The 19,703-nt window shown below is 49.4% G+C and overlaps 1 protein-coding gene across 3 annotated transcripts in view; it reads left to right on the forward strand.

Annotated features, from left to right (window-relative positions):
* The window catches only part of MGLL (monoglyceride lipase), a 67,063-nt gene extending 53,140 nt beyond the window's left edge, over positions 1–13,923 (forward strand). For all 3 annotated transcript variants that reach the window (XM_080385410.1, XM_080385412.1, XM_080385411.1), the window contains 3 exons: positions 2,860–2,949; positions 8,923–9,138; positions 10,115–13,923. In XM_080385410.1, the coding sequence (XP_080241536.1) occupies positions 2,860–2,949; positions 8,923–9,138; positions 10,115–10,240 (432 nt within the window). In that variant the 3' untranslated portion in view covers positions 10,241–13,923. The remainder of the gene's footprint in view (positions 1–2,859; positions 2,950–8,922; positions 9,139–10,114) is intronic.
* Positions 13,924–19,703: the final 5,780 nt, after the last annotated feature.

Consider the following 19,703-nt stretch of genomic DNA (forward strand, 5'->3'; position numbering starts at 1 on the left):
AAGGGCTGGATTTGAACACCGTTAGTATTTCGCACACCTGCGGTGGCCTTGAGCAGCGCTAACAGCCACTGCTCTGCGGTGTCATCCTCAGCCCAAGCAAGAGCAGCCCCCTCACTGCATTACCCGTTCCCCATCCTGTGGGAGCTACTCCCTCAAGAGCTGACACTGCCACTTTAAAGCAACAGGGAAATAAATTCTTCGTGTATCCAATATAGCCAGTGTTTCATCAACGTGGCTTTTCATTAAAGTTCCAGCATGTCACCAACTGTATCACAGCGCTCGCAAAATCAGCAGTGAAGGCCCAGGGGAACCTTCTGAATTTTTTAATATAACATAAAAACTTGATTTTTCTGGCCATGACCTTGTCTCCAAGAGTCATCAAAATTACACCTGAGTGTTGAGGGTGCACTGCCTGCTGGAGGGGACGGAGCGTTTCCTGTGGATCTGAAGATCCTTCCAAGGATGGTGGCTGGCAGAGTCCTTTCACAGTCAGTCCTATAGGCCAAGGTTAGTTCTGTCTGTGCATAAAGAAGGTTTATATTCACACAGGTGGTATATATATATATATGTGTATGTGTAAGTGCATCTGACATGTCTATGTCCTGGGCCTGGTGCTTCTTTTGCACGGCTGCACACCAGACGTGACTTCACACATATCACCAACCCAGGACGGTACGTGCTGCTACACTTGTGGTCAGCAGCCAGCCCTACCTTGTGACTCTGTTTGGCAAAACTCCAGACACGTGCAAAAACCTCAAGAACGTTTCCAAAGGATGTCACGGAGGCAAGGTCAGCAGCAGGCTGCGGGGTTGGGATGATAAACATATATCATTGAAACAGAAAAATGGCCGTGCTGAATCTGAGAAAAGCCTGTCTAGCCTGTCTCCAGCAAGGAAGAGAAACACATGCTGAGAAAGAGCATACATGCGGTCCTCCTTTCCTTGTGACACCTTCCCCGCCTTCAGCACATCGTTAGGCTGGTGTATTGTTGATCATATGAGAGGAAGGTTCGAATTTATGCTCATTCTGCAAGATCCCTATTGCAGATCCTTGGGAGTATAAGTATTCATACACATACCGAGCAGACACAGAGCAGAATCACCATCAAACTCGTGGCTTCTTTAGGAATTAGAGAGTATGTCAACTAACTTCTTTCTTCAGCCAAATTTAAAAGTAAGCAAAGCACCCATCTTCCAAAAAAACCCATGCCATCTTTTACTCTTTTATGTGTCATCTTGGACCCAAATATCTGTGGCTTTAATACCAACCAACATATTGATCTTGTGGTCCAGTACTCTTGATCTTGAGAGAGCATCAGCTAACCTCTCGTGCCAAGGTATTTCGTCTTGAACAAGCAATCATTAGGCATAAGAACTCACCTAGCTGTTAACTCAGGCTTCAGTTTTAGGGCAGCTAATTGCCTGAGGTTGCCGTGATAGTCCTCGGAAGGGCACTTCCAGACCATTGTTTGGATGAGAGGTGTTCCGGGGGTTGTTTCTCTCACTCGCCATACTCTTAAAAGAACACCCAGGACAATTACGCTTCTTCTAAGTTAAATACCTCAGCTAGGTGTCTAAAGTTACTTGACATATATGTGGGTCATTGTAAGTGTTTGGTAAGAAGCAAAACTATTACAGTGCTGTCAGTGCATAACCTTGCCTCGGATTCCTGAAGGTGCATTCCTCAAATCTTCACCACCTGGAGTGAACACTAACAAAGAAAATCCCATTCCTGCTTGTTTGCATCATAAGCTTATACTTGCGTTGGTGTGGATGTGTTATTTTACTAGTCTAACTCCAGAGACCTCAGCAGAAATTAATTTTGCTGACACAATGTCATAACCAGTGAGGGACTCCATGTACCGGTAGGCAGTAATGCCGCTGTGTAGCCAGATGCACACGCACGTTGCCAAATGTGAGTCTTTACTGCTGTTCACTCGTGGATGACTTTGACTTTAACCTTGTGTTATTCTGCTAATATCATAATAACTTTGTCATGTATCATCTGTGATCTGAAATGTCAGGGAGTGCTTCAGAAGGGATTAATATCAGCAGAATCAGGGAACATAGGTGACAGCCTAGCTGCGAGTGTTAGCTGTGAACACGACAGGGCCATAAAACAGACCAACAAACACTAATTGCATATTTTCTGACTTAAGTAGCAATCACTTAATTAAAGACAGCTACCAAAGATCAGAGCAGAACCTTGGTATCAATGTGCTTTAGTGCTATTGAAACGAAAGATGTTATGCTTTCTTCTGCCAGTGGTTTTGAGCCTGGGCTGCTGAATGAATGCTTTTGTGTTTCTTTCCCAGGAGACAAGTGAGCAATGGTTTTCCTTAGCCAATGCATGCACATTTTGCTGGTTTTATTTACAGGTTCCCCAGAGAATATGCTTATCTAAAAGAGTGCAGCCTAGGCAACTACTGCAAATTGCACCAAGCATTACTTATGCACTGCAGCCTGGAATCAGAGCTGTGGCAGCAAGGAAAGGGCAGTAAAACAACAAAAGTCAGCCCTTCTGAGAGCTGGAAATGGCTTTTTCCTATCAAAATCCTTAACTGAGACCTTTTAAGAAATTAATTTGAGAATGAGATAAAGGCAAAGTACAATTAAGTTGTGATGTTGCATGTGGATGGATAGCTGATGGCATTTCAGACTAGCACACCCACTCCCTGATCCCAGGAGCAGCTTAAACACTTCCTCTTCAAAAGAAACGTTTTAAATATAGGACAGATCTTTCTCTGGTGTCAGTTGACATTTCTCAACTATTTAACTTCCGTACTGATTCCCATCAGCTCAGGATTTGGCCCTCTGTGTTATCTCTCTTGCTCTAACTGCTTGCTTTCCTCTCCCACAGGTTTTTGCAGCGAAAGTGCTCAATTTTGTTCTCCCAAACCTGTCGCTGGGATCGATAGATCCAAATGCAATTTCCCGGAACAAGAAGGAGGTGAGACCCTTAATGCCATTTAAAGTCACTGCATAGTTGGTTATCTTGTCCCAGTCCTGCTGTTTCTTTTTAAAAAAAACAAATGAGTGTTTTGCTAAAGCCTGAGGGCAAAATCTCTGCTGATGTAAAAAGGTGAAACATCTCTGTGAAGTCAGTGGAACTGACTGCACATAGCAGAGAACTGGGAAACCAGCAGTTCTTCCCCTCGGTGAGCCTTGCACCCACAGCCACTCTGGGTACAAGAGGTATCAGAGACCTGTGCTACGGTTGCAGTACAAAGCCCACGGGAACCGTGTTTGTCTCTGCTGCACAAACACCACTCATGACAGCAACAAACACCAGCTATACAGGTTGCAAACACACTGCTAAAGTCAGCTCTTCCAGGCCTGCTCTTTGCAGTGAAACCGTGCAAAACTCTGTGGTCCTGGAGATTTGTTTTCCTGCGTACGAACCAGGATCGTGTTGTGCCAAATGCATTCAAACAGCGGAAGAGAGCGTGCTCGCCCCAAAGACCTTGCTACAAGGTCTCCTGGATCACGCACCAGCTCTGCTACAGCCTTTCCAAACAAGCGATGTATTGTTCTTGCTGCACCCAAGAATAAAACTTAAACGAGCTGCAACTGAAGCAGCCCCCGTAACAACCCGGTTCCAGCTCCACCAGCACAACTGTGCATGGAACTGTTCTGGGGTGAAGGTTTTGTAGTGTCACCATAGCTTGGGACTCTTCTCCCATTCATACCCGCTCCTAGTAATAACAGCTGCAGCCTATTCATGCCATCCCTAGCAAAAGCAGATGTTGCTGCAAGTGCTGCAACAACACACTGCAAGGATTTTTCCTTCTCGCAGTTGTAGGAGGAGGGAAAGGAGGGAAACATGATTTGTAAGTGAACGAAGGTGCCTTGGCTGGACCCAGAACTTGGTGCATTTCAGAAATCAACTAGAATGCTAGAAAATGGCACCCAAGGGTGTCTCAAAAGCAGGAGGTCTTTGCTGATGTGCCTGTCAGTTGTTCCTGTGCTGCCATGTCAGCTCACATCTCACTGACAGATACTGTCATTTTTTTCTGCTGTTCACACAACGGTTCATATCTTAAGTAGACATTAACTCTGGGGAGCTGGCATTAGAGCTGAAGCTGAATGGATCCGGAGCAAAGCGATGTCAGCGGCTGTGTGAGTGCCATGCGTTCAGCCTCGGCATATCCCACCGCTTTGACTCACCCGTTCAGTAAACTGGAAAGCCAAGACTCTCCCAGAACAGCCTCAAGACTTTCAGGTTTTTTCCTGGCTCTGCCAAAGAGTTTGTTTGGTCAAATGACTTTCAGTTCAGTTATCTGTGACAGAGCATAACGTTTCACTGGGTTGAAGGCAGAAAAATTCAAAGAGCTGAGAAAAGAAAGGCAGAGTAAATCCTAGGGAACTGTCAGGACTAGCAGGTAGCGAGTTCATGTGCATCCACTGATGCACCGTATGACATATGTTCTTAAGTACCATGCGAGGCTGCACAAAATACGTACTTGGGAAGAAGGCCGATCCCAGACAAGCTAGAGAAACCTGTTCTTAATTCCATTCATCTGCCATAACTTGTTACATTTAATTCAGAGAAAAGGTTTAAATTTACAGCCAATTCACTAAAATCGCACAGAGGGAAGTTTCTACTTCTGCATTTGTGTTGAGAGGATAAAAGCAAATAGTTCTCTGGGGGAGGAGAGGAGTTTGAGAATGTTACTCCCTACTTGAAGAGTGAGCGTGGCTGGGACAGGAGGGTCTTTGCCTGCTCCTGCACTGATCTCCTGTGGCACTTGAACCCTGTGCCGCAGCTGGTCCTTAAGAGTGGCGGTTTTAAATACACTTCCCACAGCTGGAGCCCGTGCTGGAAGATGCTAGTGCTGCACTAAAGAGCTCTACGAGTGAAAAGTGGTGATGTGGGGACATCCTGAATAAGAATGCGTTTAGAAAAGTGTCAGTGAGCTCCCTGGTTTTGGTGCACAATATTGAATGAGCATTTCCATGTTAGAAATCACCACAGCAACCACTGGACATGGCTTCTAATAAATACATTCTATATTATTATATATATTAATTTTATATATATAATAAATATATGCAATTGTGTTGTCTTTCAAACCAAATATTTACTGCTCTATGATGCTCCAAGCCTCAAGAGCTTTCTCTGAGCATTGTTTTCCCTCTGCTGTTTCCGTTTCCGTGGAGCAAGGGAAAGCCTTTTGCAGTGGATAAAAACGAAGGTCTGCTTCATTAGAGCCTGCTTATAATGGAGTGGCCTTCAAAATGAGACAACAAACCCCTGCGTGCTGTACTGCCTTCACACCTGCACGTGAACACACAGCTGACACGGCAGCTGCGACTGTGATGTGAAGAACTTTCCTGACCATCTCCAAACACCAGGATTTGAGGCTCCAGGCACTTACTGAAGACAACACAGCATCTCGGTCCTCTGGCTGCCTCTAACGCACACTCTACCCTCCTTTTGGACTCAAGATGCGCAGCTTCAAAGCACACAATGTGCTGGAGACATCCATTATTTATATGTTAAACATATTCTCCTGCCAGAACAACTTTCTATTCTTTAGAAATATTTTTGGCACATCATCCAAGAATTTCCTGATGAGTTTATGTTCCCAGCAGGCTGTCCTCAGGGTGTAGGGACTGAAACACAGGATGGTGTGGAGATGTTTGTTTGATCTGCTTGCTATATCAAATGCAAGAGACACAAAAGAGCAAGAAGCAACCTCAAAAACCCAGTCCTGTTATTCCAAGGAGGAGTAACATCACAGGGGTGGGCATCCCTGTATCCCATTAACCTTTGTTAGCTGCCATTGGTTTCAGTGGAGTAGTCCCCCTGACTTTAGTCTTGTTCCTGCAGTGTCCACATAGGATGAGGCTGCAATTACCTTATAATGAATTTATTTATTATTTGCAAAATGCAAAGAGAAGATGCAGACCTCTAAGCAGGGGGAGGTAATGCAGCAGGAGCCCTGATGGTCGCTCCTGTCTTAGGATTGCGTAAAGAGAAAAAAGAGCTGCTGTGATGGACTCTGCAGAGCCTTGGCTGGACCATGCTGGGACCAGTTGCAGGCTCTCCTGGGGTCACCCTCACTCGCTTGCCCCTGCTGAGCCCGGTGGGCCTACTGGAGCTCTGGGCTTGCAGGGTTTGCAGTTCACAGCCTGCAGAATACAAAGCCCATTCCCTGTCTTTTCCTCTTTCCCCAGCTGCTGCTTTGCACTCTCCCCATGCATTGAACATTAACTCTAATAAGGATTCCTGTGCATTCACTGGGAACAGGATAGTCCCCCTGCAGTCCTGATCAGTCTGGGTTAGGATTGGGTTATTATTTTTTTCCTCACCCATCATCTACACAAAAATATTTGTTGGCTACTTAGTAGTTAAAAAATCCCTGCTCTTTCAGAAAAGAAAAAGAAAAAGAAAGAAACCCATTAGGTCATTCTTTTAGCATTTATTGGGCTAGGGAGGGGGCAACTCACATTAATTCATCAACACTGTTCTACTCCATAGGAAGGGTCAATCCATCTGTCCACCTCTCTTGAGTCCCCTCCCTGCGAAGTCCCTCATTTGCTGCCTTCAATTAAAAAAAAAACCAACCTAAAAAATAAAAAGAAACCCATCTCAAAGCTGTGCTGCTTTAGCACAGCGCTGTGACATAGATCCAGACAAGTAACTCCCTGATTTACTTACAACAGGCTGAATGAAGCCTGTTGCTGAGTAGCCGGTGCAAGATGGTCATTTTGCTCAAAGTGCTGATGAAAAGCCAACATGTTTGGCTGAAAATATCAGGATACGCCCAGCTGTCAGTTGGAAAGATAGCAACACCACACCAGGCAGTTATGTTTTGGAAGTAAAAGCTGAACTTTTTCCATGAGCAGGTTCGTGAGAGGATGCTTCTTTCTAAACACAGGCAGCTTCTTGCCCTTTGGAAGCACTTTGCAGAGCAGGGAAGGTGTGGCAGACAGGCTGAGCAGTCTAGGGGATGGAGGATGCAGGTGGAGGTTTCTGCATTAAGCAGCTGGTTGGGCACTGGGAGGGTCCATGTGGAGCCAAGAGGACCACGTGCTGTTCAGCTTCCTAGGGCCTTTAGCAGAAGCAGAGGATGCTCAGCATGTGTTAAGGGCGGATCCTTTTACCTTAACTGCAACCTAATCTTACAAACATCTTGCAAACAGTGTTTTCCAAACCCCCAGCATGCATAGGGGCTTGCTACTTTGAAAGGGAGACACTATGCATAAGGTCCTAATATTATGAGCTGTGATGTCTTTGTTATTATTATAAGTCTTTGTCTCCCTGCCAAAAACTGCCCCTCACTTCAGAGTAGCCATGATCTTGCAGAGAGGCCAAAACACGATGGCCTCAATCAAATACTAGAAATATCTGCTGCATTCAAGGGTCCTAAATGAGTGCTACAACAACGTGAATGTCTGTGGTCCAACTCCAGCACACAGTAGAGTGGCTCTACAGCTGTCACTCCCCTGACCATCCTCAGCACTGCAGGCTGGGGCTGGAGGATGCCAGTTGCTAACAGTCCCAAATTCCCACCCACTCCTTCCCCTTGCTGCACTCAGGGATAGGAACCATGGGTTCAAGCAGCAGGAGATGGTGGGGACTGGAGGCAAGAAGGTGAATGGGAAAGACCTGTGAGCACCAGCACGCCTCACTGCCAGCTCCATTTCCAGTGCTTTGGGCTCCAATACATTTAAGATGACAAGGAGGGAAAAATGGCACGACACCTTCTGGCAAATTACTGCCCCCAGCCGGGAAAGCCCCACCATGTGGTGTCCTTCTGCCACCCTGATAATCTCATCTCACAGGGAGGTGACTGCAGAGCCCACCCCAGAGGCTTGCTGGCTTCTCGGTGGGCACCAGGCAGGCCACGCTGTCCCGCTACAGTCGTGTCGGTGCCTACGCCTACACAGAGCTACGTGTCCCTGGGGTGGCCTTTGGGGTCACCTCCCACTCGTGGTCCCCTCAGGGCAGGCACCGGCAGCAGCAAGAGGCCCTCAGGTTTCTGCAGAGCAAGGGAGAGTCTGAACCGACCCCACTGCCTGCGTGGAGAGGAGGAGACTGGTTTTGGCTAACCTATAAATAACTATCATTTCTATAAACATCTGCCGGGGTTGGGAGAAACTGGAGGCTGTGCCAGAGACCAGCCCATAATCAAAGCATTCTGGCAAATACTGAGATGGCAGTGGCTGTGTGGGCCGTCTCCGCGTACAGTATACAAATATTTACTGTAGATTTGCCTGCTGCGGTAACTACTCGTTCCTAGCAACTTTCTGCACTAGCTCTTGTACATTTTTATCCTCTCACAGTCTGGCTGATCAAATTGTTGACTTTTTTTTTTTTTTTTTTTTGCCTGCCACCTAATAGCATCCTTTGCTGCCTCGTCTGTGCACACTTTGCAGCCGGACAGGACCCCTCAGTGTCACAGTGCTTTGCGGTCCAATGTGTCGGTAGGTGTAGGTCACCGTTCTCACCCCCAGAGAGGGAAGGTGAAAGAGAAAACCATCTGAGCCCTCAGCAGAGAGAATAAGGACCTGGAGAACATCAGCTTTCAAGTAACACAGTCTGAAGAACCCTCTGCAGAAGAGATGTGACATTTGAGTGACAGAAGGACATGGCAGAGGAGAAAAATGCAGGCAGGTGCCCCCATGGGAACAGTCTTTGTCAGACACTGGTGCTTCGCCTGCAGGAAGAGCTTTGGCTTGAATATTTTCTAGTGATGAGAGAGAAACACACAGCGAGGAGCAAGCCAGGTTGTGTGAGCAGTTCTGGGTAGCCCCAGCAAAGACCTCGACCTTGACTCTGATGGCAGGATATCCTGGCAGAGCAGGACATGACTGTGCGAGCCAAGGGAGGAGACTCCTCACTGCCAGACTGATCTGCTTTGTCTTTTCCGCGTAAAATATTGCTAACCTTAAATTACCTCTTTCTCCCTGCCAGATGGAGTCTTACACATCCGATCCCTTGGTCTACCATGGCGGCATGAAGGTCTCCTTCGTCATCCAGCTGATGAATGCCATCGCCAGAATTGAGCGAGCTCTGCCCAAGCTGACTTTGCCCATCCTGGTGCTACACGGCTCTTCCGACAAGCTCTGCGACATCAAAGGGTCCTATTTACTAATGGACACAGTGCAGAGTCAGGACAAAACCCTCAAGGTCATCTTGCTTTCTTGATTTTTAGGATTGTATCTTGTCAATGTTGGCCCGAGCGTGAGTGACCGTGAGGGGCAGGGAGCCTGCTGAGCCGCAGGGAGCTGGTGATGAAGCGGGGCTGGTGCATCGGTGGGACCGATGGAGCCCCTTTCCAGGAGGCAGCCCAGGCGGAGCCCTCCCTGGGCATGGCCTGGTGGCCTCTCACCAGCTACAGCCGGGCTGTGGGCAGGGGGTGGTGGGTAATCCCAAGACCTGACCCAGTGGCGGCTGTGTACCTCTGGGGTCTCCTGGGCATGAAGCAGCTTGGTGTAGAAGTCGGGCGAGGCACATAAGCGGGTGAAGTGCTGACCCTCAAAGCTCTTCAGAACAATGCCAGCTGGGTGAGCACCAACCTTACCTCATGCCCCAGCAAGTAAAGGTACAGGGGGGCCTTTCCAAAGCGCTGCACGATAAAAGCCACTTCACATCTGCTCATTTCAAGAGAGCCACAGCTGATTAACCAATTGTTAGCACATGAATGAGCCTGAAAAAGAGACAGGGAGACCAAGGAAAAGCTTTTGTCATCGGAAAAATAACTGGATAGTCTGGGCATAAAAGGAGTAAAATTGCACAAGGCATGATGGGAACATCCCCTATTGTCCTTTAAACTCCAAGGGCATGATAAGTATTTCCTCCTCCTTAGTGGGATAAAAAGCAAGAAATGGATGGGGCTGGGACATCTTCCTGCAGGGCAGCAGGGTGCTTGGGGAACACACGGATGTCAAGCTGCAATGCCAATGCCTTCCTGCTCGCCAAGGGCCACCACCACCAGTGGCATCTCTTTGATTTCATAACCTGCCACATCTAGGAAAAAAAGCCTGACAAGGTGTGGGCAGGACGTGTTGGACCTGTGGGTGTTGACGAGAGGGGACTGAAGGCTGTTCTGTTCATGCGGCTTTTTTTTCCCCTATGCTAATCTCCACTCTCTCCCTGGTTGCAGGTGTATGAGGAAGCCTATCATGCCCTCCACAAAGAGCTGCCCGAGGTTTCTACCTCTGTCTTCACAGAAATACTAACATGGATCGCCCAGAAGGTCTCAGCAGCTGGGGAAACCAGCCATACTTAAGAGCAATTGGTTCTGCAGCTCTTACTGGGGTTTTCTGGGAATAGATGCTTTTCTTAATAGAAGCCTCTCTGAAAAAGATCTAACGTGGAGGGACTCTTGGGATATTTTATCATGCACAGCGTAAGGGTGGGTGGGGGGAGAGGCATTATTTGCTGATGTAAATGGCCATTGCCCTAATCTGGAGAAGAATTGATAGCTGTGGGAGCAGCCGTCAAAGTTTTCCAGGTTGGGTGACTTTACTGAAATGCCCCTCACCCACCAAACTTCCCCCACCACTTCTGCTTCTCTGCTTTCACTGGGGTGACAGGGGTGTATTTATACTGCAATAATTTTTGGTATGTTAAATAAGTCAGTATCTTCCACTTCATGGTTTTGATTCCAGGTGCATATTGTCCCTTCCCTGTCCCCACCATCCAGTACCTTAAAAGCCCTGATCCTTGAGAGGAGAGCCATAACGAAGGTGCTGGGTAATGAGCAGAGGCTAAAGATGGAGCTGACGGCTCCCTGAAGGTGAAGGGCTGGTTTTCAAGTTCAGATTCCTCTGGATACTGCTTTTATAAGCAGGCCAGGCCAGGGGAGAGCATCAAAACAGCCTCCGCTGCCGCTCTGCATGTCCTCTGCAAGTTTGTGCCTGGGGAAAGCGTTTTGAACAGCTCTTTAATTTTCATCATCAGAGCAGGATCCCAGAGGGGAGAGGAGGAATGTGGAATCAAACCCACTTAGCACATTGAAACACCATGCTTTTCCAAATGCCAAACCTCATCTCCTCTGCAAAATGAACTATTCTGTAAATATTCCTAGGAGCTGCTTTTTTTTCCTTCCTTCCTTTCTTTTTTTTTCTTTCCTCTTTTTCTTTTTGAATTAATCACTTGCGCTACTGAAATCGAAAAAGCAAAGTTGAAGTTATAAGAGAATATAGTAATATAATATATGATGTATATAGAGGTGGCTGGGAGCCAGGGAAGAAATAGGAGGAGAATCTAAAGAAGGGGTTAATTTTTCACTCTCTTGGCAAGGAATAATGTTGTCCTACCAGGATCCAGTCCTCTCACCATAACTTTACAGCCATAATCTGTTGTTTTCCTTCATCAGTTGGAAAATGTCCTGAAAATAATGCTAGCGAGAAGCACAGAGCATCTGGTGGGTGGGGATTAGCAGTGGGTGTCCTCATGGTCCACTGGTTTAGCAGGAGACCCACAGCGCGAATGGAGATGCCATCCAAGCTTGTCCCAATCTCCTCCTAATCAGCACAGCCACCTCTGGGGCAGAGGGACTGAGCTCACCCCTTTAGGCAACATGGGGAGCTAAAAGCAGGGTGTAAGGGTGCAGTCATCCATCCAACATCCCCCTTGCTGCCCTGGGGGCATCCAGGGGCACTGGTGTACAAGCTGCTGTAGCAGAGCTTGTGGACTGGTCCGGTGGTACAGACAAGCCAAAGCCTAGAGCTGCCGGGGTCTCTGGCAGCAGCAGCGTGAAAGGAAAGTCTTTAGACCCAGCTATGGAGCAGAGGCATCGTATCAACACGGCAAAAGCTGTGTAGTGATCACAGCATGGCTGTGCGGGTCAGTTTGTCCAGGGTGATGGCTCTGTAAATACACTTCTTGGCACTAGCCGAAGGGAAGGGGTTCAGCCTGTGCCTCTCCCTCCAATTTTGCAAGCAGAAAATGCCTGCAAGTGTTGCACTATGAGAGAGCGGGGCACGTCCCCCGGTGACACACCAGACCCCTTATTGCCCTCCCTGGCAGCAGCAGGAACCATCACTATGTCCTGAGCTGCTGCCCCCCCCAGGCTGGATCCCACCTGCAACAGTCACGGGGGGGTCACCCACATCTCCTCCCTTTGAAACCAGTTCTGGTAAGATTCAGGAAAGGGACCTCTGTGCAATAACAGTCTGAATCGGGGCTGGGTCCCAGCAGCGTGGATAGATGAAGGATGCGTGGATGCAGGTTATATCCTTGTAATTGCCCTAAGGGGTCCAAGTCAGGAAAGCTCTTTTATACAGGTTGATCCAGGCACTTTCACACTTGTATTTTCTTGCTTGTGAAGAGAGGAAGGAGCTGTAGTTCTCCCAGAAATGACAGCTTTTAATTCAAAATTATTCCAGCGCAATCAGCTGTTCTCACCAACCCCTGCTAAACTTGTGGTGAAACTTGCCATGGGAAAGAGGTGATGCGCAGGTCGCCTGCTCTGCATCTTCCAGCAACCTCGCTTGTTGCAACTTTTTTTCCCCCAAGCAAGATCCCTCCTTGCCAGATGCTGCTAGGCAAAGACAGCAAGAAGAGATACTACAGCGGTGATAAATCTCACCTGCTTCTTCAGCTGGAAGGAGAATCAAGTAGGCGTGATCCAGTGGTGACAGACATTGCGGGGGTAGCAGCAAGATGATGACTTAAGGATGGGATTTTTAAAAGCACTTTTCCCGAGGAAGTCAGGAGGAGTAAATCAATGCCCACATTCTTTACATCCCTTTCAAACTGACAAGCACTTTGCGGGGGGAGAGGGAAATGACCCTCCAGCAGGAAGGTCAGAGCCCGTCTGCTCCCTCCAACCTGGCTTCAGGCAGAGGAAAGTCTGTGGTCAGTGCCTTTGCTAAAATGTGCTTTCACCCAAGAAACATCTCCAGCTCAGCAGAAATAAAAGGAAACCAATTACATTGATCTGCAGAAGACTTGTCCCTCTGGCTAGCTAAGCTCAGCAATGGCACATGGCCTGGGGAAGCTGCATTTGAAAATCAGGTTAACAAACAACAAGTTGAAAGAACAACAACAACAAAAAAGCAAGCCGAGTAAGTCCCAAGCCATGGCACAGCAGAGTTATTGCCACCCTCAGCCGGTTTTGCGAAGAGTTATCTTCTGAGGAAATTAACACAGGGAAACCTACCCCAACCAAGCCCCGAAGGCTGCCAGCCCCCGCAGCGCGCACCCCCAGGGCTGCTGAGCCCAGAGGGAGCAGCCCCTTCGCAGCTGGGGATGTAAGTGCAGAGGGAAGGAGCGAGGAGCAAATCAGCCTTCGGGAGCTGAGATGCTGATTTGCACCAGCTGCAGCTCAGCCCGTGCATTTCAGCTCACACTGGCGTTGCTGATCCCTTACCACTGCCTGTAAGCTACTTTATATTGACCCAGTTAGGTTTCACTGTGCCCCGGAGGAATTCTTCCTTTACTGACCAGATTAGTCATGAGCAGACCCGCTGCCAAGGGAAATGTAATTACACTCTGTTTTCAAATGGCAGGTACCATTTGCAGGGAGCACAGCTGGCCTTACGAATGTTGCTGTGCAGAGCCACACCAGAGACCGGTCTGCCTTTGAGAATAGGTGGCACTCACGACTGAGCAATAGCAACGTGTAACTACTGTATATATCACCACCTGTAGCACTGAGAGACCATTCCCCACTGCCTAACCCATCACATTTTCTATTTAGCCTGTTCTTTTTATACCACTCACCTTATAGCACATGGCCAGCACAAACCCATTGAGATTGCATTTACTTTTCCAAGTAATTTCGGAGCTCGTCTCTCTTGTTCCGTTGTGTTCCAGTTCAATAAAATACATTTATATATATACATATATAAAAACATATATACATACACATGTATTTTCGGTGGGAAAAAACATATACAAGTTTAGGATTCTTAAAGGAATACAATGTATATTGCAACTAATAATAAAGTTATGTTTTCTGAACAGTGTGTTTGAGAGCGTCATTGGGGACTGCGGTCCCTCCAGAGGTGCGAAGGACGAGGTGAAGAGATGTTGAATTGCTGTTCAGCTTGTGGAGGAGGGGGCTGAGCCCACGGGCACTGCCACATTGCTGCTGTGGCCGGCACCTGCTTCCCAGCTGCTGCTGACCGGGGTCTGGGGGCAGCCCAGTCTCATGGAGGCCTGAGGTTCCCTTTCTGCTTCAAGGTCAGCTTTCCAAAGAGCCCTGAAATCCACAGCCTCACACCACTATTTGCTATAGCCCAGAGCAGCACAATAAAAAAATCAGCTTGGGGTACTGTGGGTATAAGATGTCTTTGTATCTTTCTTTGACCTAGCAGGGCTCTCTGTCTGGGTCATCCCAAGGAAAGCTAGCTCTACCCTCCCCAGAGTCAAAGCTCTTTTTTTTTTTTTTTCAATTGTAGGTGAGGTGCTAATTTAAAAAAACAATAATAATTTAAATTCCCTGGCCCAAGTGCTTCCCCTACCCCAGACAAACAGCAGTGCGAAGCTGATGAAGAAGCCCCAAGTACCAGGCAAGCTCAGCCTGCTTCCAGATCTGGTTCCCACGCTTTTACAAGCCCGTTAAAATACTATGTTGGTCCTGAACTGTACCCAATCCAAACAGGAAGCACCTGCACCCTGGCCAGAGCGGCAGCCTTTTAAACCCTACCTTTTGCCACCAACTGCGCCTGCAGAGAGGGCTGGGCAGTGGGGTTTGCTGCTCCCTCAGCTCCCAGGGCTGTAAAAGCCCCGGCTTGTCCCAGCCCAGGGTGCCCCATCTGCAGGGACGGGGCTGGGGCACAGCCCGGCCGCAGGACCCCCTGCCGCCCCCCTCCCCAGGCAGGCCCCAGGACAAGCCGCTGCCTCCGTGAGGGCTCCCCGGCCCCTCTCTTGCACCCCAAGCCAGGGACGGGTGGGACGGTGCGTCCCTGTGCCAGCCCTCCAGCTGGCGACGTCAGCAGCGCCAGACCCCACCTGCAACCTCTGGCAACTCATTTCATCCTCCTCACACCTCAAATTGCTAAATCAAAGCAATAATACTCTCTTTCTGCAGCCCCACACGGGCTGTAGGCCTGGTCACACCCCAGCTTGCCAGGTCAGAAGCTCTGGCTGACGACTTTGATGGATGTCAACATGGAGCTAGGACTTTTTGCCAAGCCAGTGGGCACACCGCGATAGTAAGCAACATTATTATTAATAAGATTTGCTGTAATACCAGCAAGCCCTCGGCTCTTTTCCCTAGTATTTTAGCGACTCATTAAGCTCCTCACAGTGCTGAGGGCTGCTGGAGGGTGCAGGCCATGGTGCTGGGACAGGGACTGAGCCCAGGATGGAGGGGACGGTCCTGTGCAAGGCTGGGAGCAGCACCAGCATGAAGGAGCCTTTCTGGCAGTGCAGTTTTCCTGGTGTCACCGCCTGGTGCGTGGCGAGCTGTCACAGCCACGGGCGACCTTTTTTTCAGCATGTGTTTCTAGTCTGATCCTGCGAGTCTGTGGGAACCCTGAAGGTTTTTGCGTTTTTCTCTTCCCTGAGCTGTGCTCCGTCATGTGCTATCCAAAGCTGGCTCCCGGGGTGTGTAAGGTGGGGATCAGCCCATGGTGAAGCCGTGTGGAGCCAGAGGAGTGCCATGGCAGGGGGTGGGGGGGGAAGAGAGCTTTTGTGGAGCCCACCCCAGCCACGGCGGCAGGGCTGGCCAGGACAAGCAACCATTGGGGCAAGGCATGGGAGGTGTCACACTCGGTCACATTGCTGCAGGGACTGCACTTCTGTCAGACCTCCAGGACCACACAGCCCATCACCCGGGCCAGGCTCTGGTGCTGGAGAAGAGCCAAATGCTCTAACTTCGGTGAGCAGTGAGGAATTTTAATTCAGAAGGTCTGCTCAGCATATAAACCAGCAGCGCTTCGGTTGCATTTGCTGCTGGCAGACGGTTAAGCATGGGATTTATAGCCCATCGGAGGGTGGAGACGTGGGCTTGTCATTCACTTCAGAGCTGCTGGTGGGGGCAAGCAGGCTGCCGGTGTCCCTGCCCAGCCTCGGGCAGATCCCAGCACAGGGAAAGGGGGATGGAGCCAACAGGGTGGTGCAGGTGTCACCGTGCCACCAGAGACCACCGCTACCGCACACCGTGCCGGCAGCCTGGCTGCCTGCTGCTGCTGCTCCTGCTCACTCCAGGCTCTCTAAAGCGGGCATTTTGGGTGGCCGTTTGCTGTTCTCTCCTCATACCAGCACAAGCCTCCCTCGCACGCAGAAACAGGGCAATGCTCTCCCGGCTGGTCAGCCTGGGACGCTCTCTTTCTCCAAAAGCTGCGGATGCGGAGCTCCCACTCACCTTCCCGCTGCTCTGCCAGCAACTCCCCTGCTAAACTGAACAGCCGTGTCTCTGAGCAATGACCGCAGAGCCCACATCTCCCAACAGGAGTAAGCCAAACAACTGGCCTTCCCGTGGCCACTGCTCCTCGGGAGAAATGGGATTCATTTCCCTTCCCTCCAGAGGAAACTCTTCAGTGTATGGAAATATTCCAGGAATTCAGATGAAAAACAGTTCCTGAGAGATCAGTTAAGAGTAGACGGATTGCATGATACGTGCTGCTGTCTAACCAGAGGAAACTTGGCAAAGAAAGCTGCTTGGGCTGGTGAGGGGGGAGCTGAGGAGAGGGCAAGATGTCCAGCATGGAAAACACTTGTCTCATAAGAAAACACACAAGGATGAGAACGGCAGAGGGGAAGCAACAACAGCTCAGGTGCAAAGGATGAGCAGTACCTGCCCTGCATCAGTTTAGGAAGGGTCCATGGCCAAAAGCAAGCAAGTCCCTGCCAGACCACCATAAACCCTGCCATGAGGCAGAGCCCCAGGGAAAGCAAGGCCTTCCAGCCTTCCCAAGGTCAGCAGCCTTGGTATCAGGCACGCCTTTATTCAGATGAAAACCCATGCAATGGCCACACCAGCCAGCAAAACCCTCCTCAGGCCGACACAGTGAGCCCTGAACAGGAGATACCCACAGGTTAGAAACAAACAACTCTGGTTCCTCATCCAGATTATTACAAAAAAATAAAATACCAGTTTCTCTTTCACACTGGATGGCAGAATCAGCCCCGTGCTGCAATGACAGCACCAAGCTGCCCGCCTGCGGGACAGGGCAGCCCTTGCGTTTGCTGTACCAAAAGCCCTGATGGCTCTAAGGTTCCAGGGCTCACCCTGAGCACTTTCAATACCAAGCCTCTCTTCCTGTGCCAAGTGTATGTACATCCTGTGCCACGGCTGCTCTGCACCAAAACCCAGCCTGGGGGCACTTGCATGACCAGCAAGTCAAAGATTCCCAGTAAAAGCAAGGCCAGTCTGCCCTGTTCCCGCAGCCAGCACTGGGAGCACTGCAGTCAGCACAGCAAGAGAAGTACGTTCCCCTTGCATGCTTTCAGACCCGGAACACTGCTGTTTAAAAGCATGCATGATTGGAAAAGGCCACACAAAACCAGGAAACAAGCAACACCAGCTCCCCCCACCCTGGGAAGGGAAGGAGCAGCCACCCCAGGAGCAGCGCGGCCAGAGCCAGTGCCTTGAATGGCTTTGAAGATGTTGTGCCTGACAGGCACTCAGACCCGAGAAGCAGCACAGCAGAAAAAGCTTTCTGGACAGCTCTAAAGAGAGCCTTTGGGAAAGGGAAGGAGATTGAACTTGCCGCCAACAAACTTGTTTTAAAACTCCTGGATAATTTTCAGATTTAGATCCAGGGAGAAAGGGGGTGGAAAAGGAGTTCTAGAGAGCAGATTGCTGGCTCCTGTTATGGAAGCAAGCTTAATAAAATTCATAGAAATATTGGTGGTTCTGCTATGCTGTGCCAAGAATGTGTTAGAATAAAACCTTCTGAACAGAAGGGAGAGATATAATGTCATCTTAGCCTTGATATGAAAGATCAGCCTTCATCTCCTAAAGCGTATCTCAAGGAGCAGTAACTAACACATTTACTTGCCTTCCCTTCAGAGCAGGTCTCTGCACAGCCTTGCTCGCGTGGTTCATCACTGTTGCAGCCTTGTACAAATGGTACTGGGATGACCCTAGCTCACAAAGAAGCGATAAGATAAAAGAACAGAGGGAGGCATTTTTTCTTACAGGGGTTTTAATGACATCCCAGTGTAACACGGACCAGCTCAGTTTCCTCCATGGGAAAGCTACATCAAATTATTTTGCATTTCTTTAAAAAGACCAACGCCACCCTGCGCTGAGCCCATGAGCTGATGCACCTGGCCATACCACAGCACTCCTTTCACCTCCGCCTTTCCTAACTCACCGTGCCAAAGCAGCAGCCTTGCGTTCTGCCATACCAGCAAACAGAGCAGGGAGCAAAACAGACCCACTGGCAGAGAGCTGCAGTCAGGAGGGAGCAGATCTCACTTTCCAATCCTGCTCTCCTTCCCCTCAAGCTTGCTTTGTCGGTAACAGGAGGAGGGAAAGAAAAGCTCTCACACTCATTTCTCAGAGCTTATTTTGGGAACCGAGAAGCCAGACCCTTGGGATCAGAGCTAGTTCTTTGCATGGTACTGATCCTCTTCCAAGGCTTTCTTTAGCCTCCTGAAATGTCCTCCAAACCTTGCCCAGAACACGTAGGCTTACAAAGTTAACCGACTAGGAAAAGCAAAAAGGCATGTGCATGCCTGCCCTCTTCCCCAGATGCCGATCACGCAGAGCTTGAAGCCTGTAGCTTGACTTCGGCCTTAAAGGTCTGCACGTCCGTAGCTACACCCAAATGCTGTCCCCTAACAAACAGTCTGCCTCTCTGCAACCCTGACCTTGGTTATTGCCAATAACCCACCTCCGATTCCCAACCTAAAACACCAGAAACCATTTGCAGCTCGAGAAAAGAGGTTCACTGCCCTTCTCCCTTAGCACTTCTTCAAGGCAGGCAGCAACCCCAGCGGAGCCAGCACCTTTATTCAAAACAGGCCCCAATTCTGATGAACGGGTAGCCAGCGTGGCCTCTCTTAATAAATTTATTATGTCCAATCTGTTTCAGCTTAGAAGGTAAACAACAACCTGCTGTGGCAGCACACCCACCTGCTGTCAGCAGAGAACCAAGCCTTTGCTCCTCACCGCCAGCCCTAGCTGGGTTCGTTCATCCCCGGGAGCTGAGCGCAGCCAGACACAATCCAGCTCCCCAGGCTGTGACGGGGCTCGCCAGGCTGCCCACAGCAAGAGAAAAACAGTGTCACCCTGAGCAGACAAGTCTGTCAACGCACACCGAGTGCAAGCTGCTACGTGGGAAGGTGCCATCTCCACAGTTTGACCGTGACTGTACCAACATGAACAGCTCGAGCCTCTTGAAGAGGCTCATCGTTTACTCCAGGCTCTCACAGCACAACGATACTCCTTGTAAGCGCCATTTTTTGAGTCCCAAAAGCCCAATTAGTGCTTGAACCTTTCCAAGCCCAGTCCTTCCCCTCAACAGCATCAGTCATTCAGATGTTAGTAGTATACCCCCCTGGAAAATTGCACGTTCCTAAACAGAGCCACCAGGACAAGCTTGGATCCTTGTTCCCTGAATGGCAGCCACACTCTGAAGTCGACAGGGGCTTCACACAGGCAGCTCAGTTATTGCCACAGAAACTGTCACAGCCACCCAGACAGGGCAGAAGAGAAAGCGTCTGTGTCCTCAGAGAGGAAGGACTGCCCAGGTGCTCCAGCTGACTCAAGGTTTTGGAGAAAACACACGCTTCAGAGACTCCGTGAGTGCACGGAACAAGTCTGAACAGTTTAAGTACAGAGA

Source organism: Falco punctatus (assembly GCF_963210335.1).
Source record: "Falco punctatus genome assembly, chromosome: 4".
In the NCBI taxonomy this organism is placed as follows: Eukaryota; Metazoa; Chordata; class Aves; order Falconiformes; family Falconidae; genus Falco; species Falco punctatus.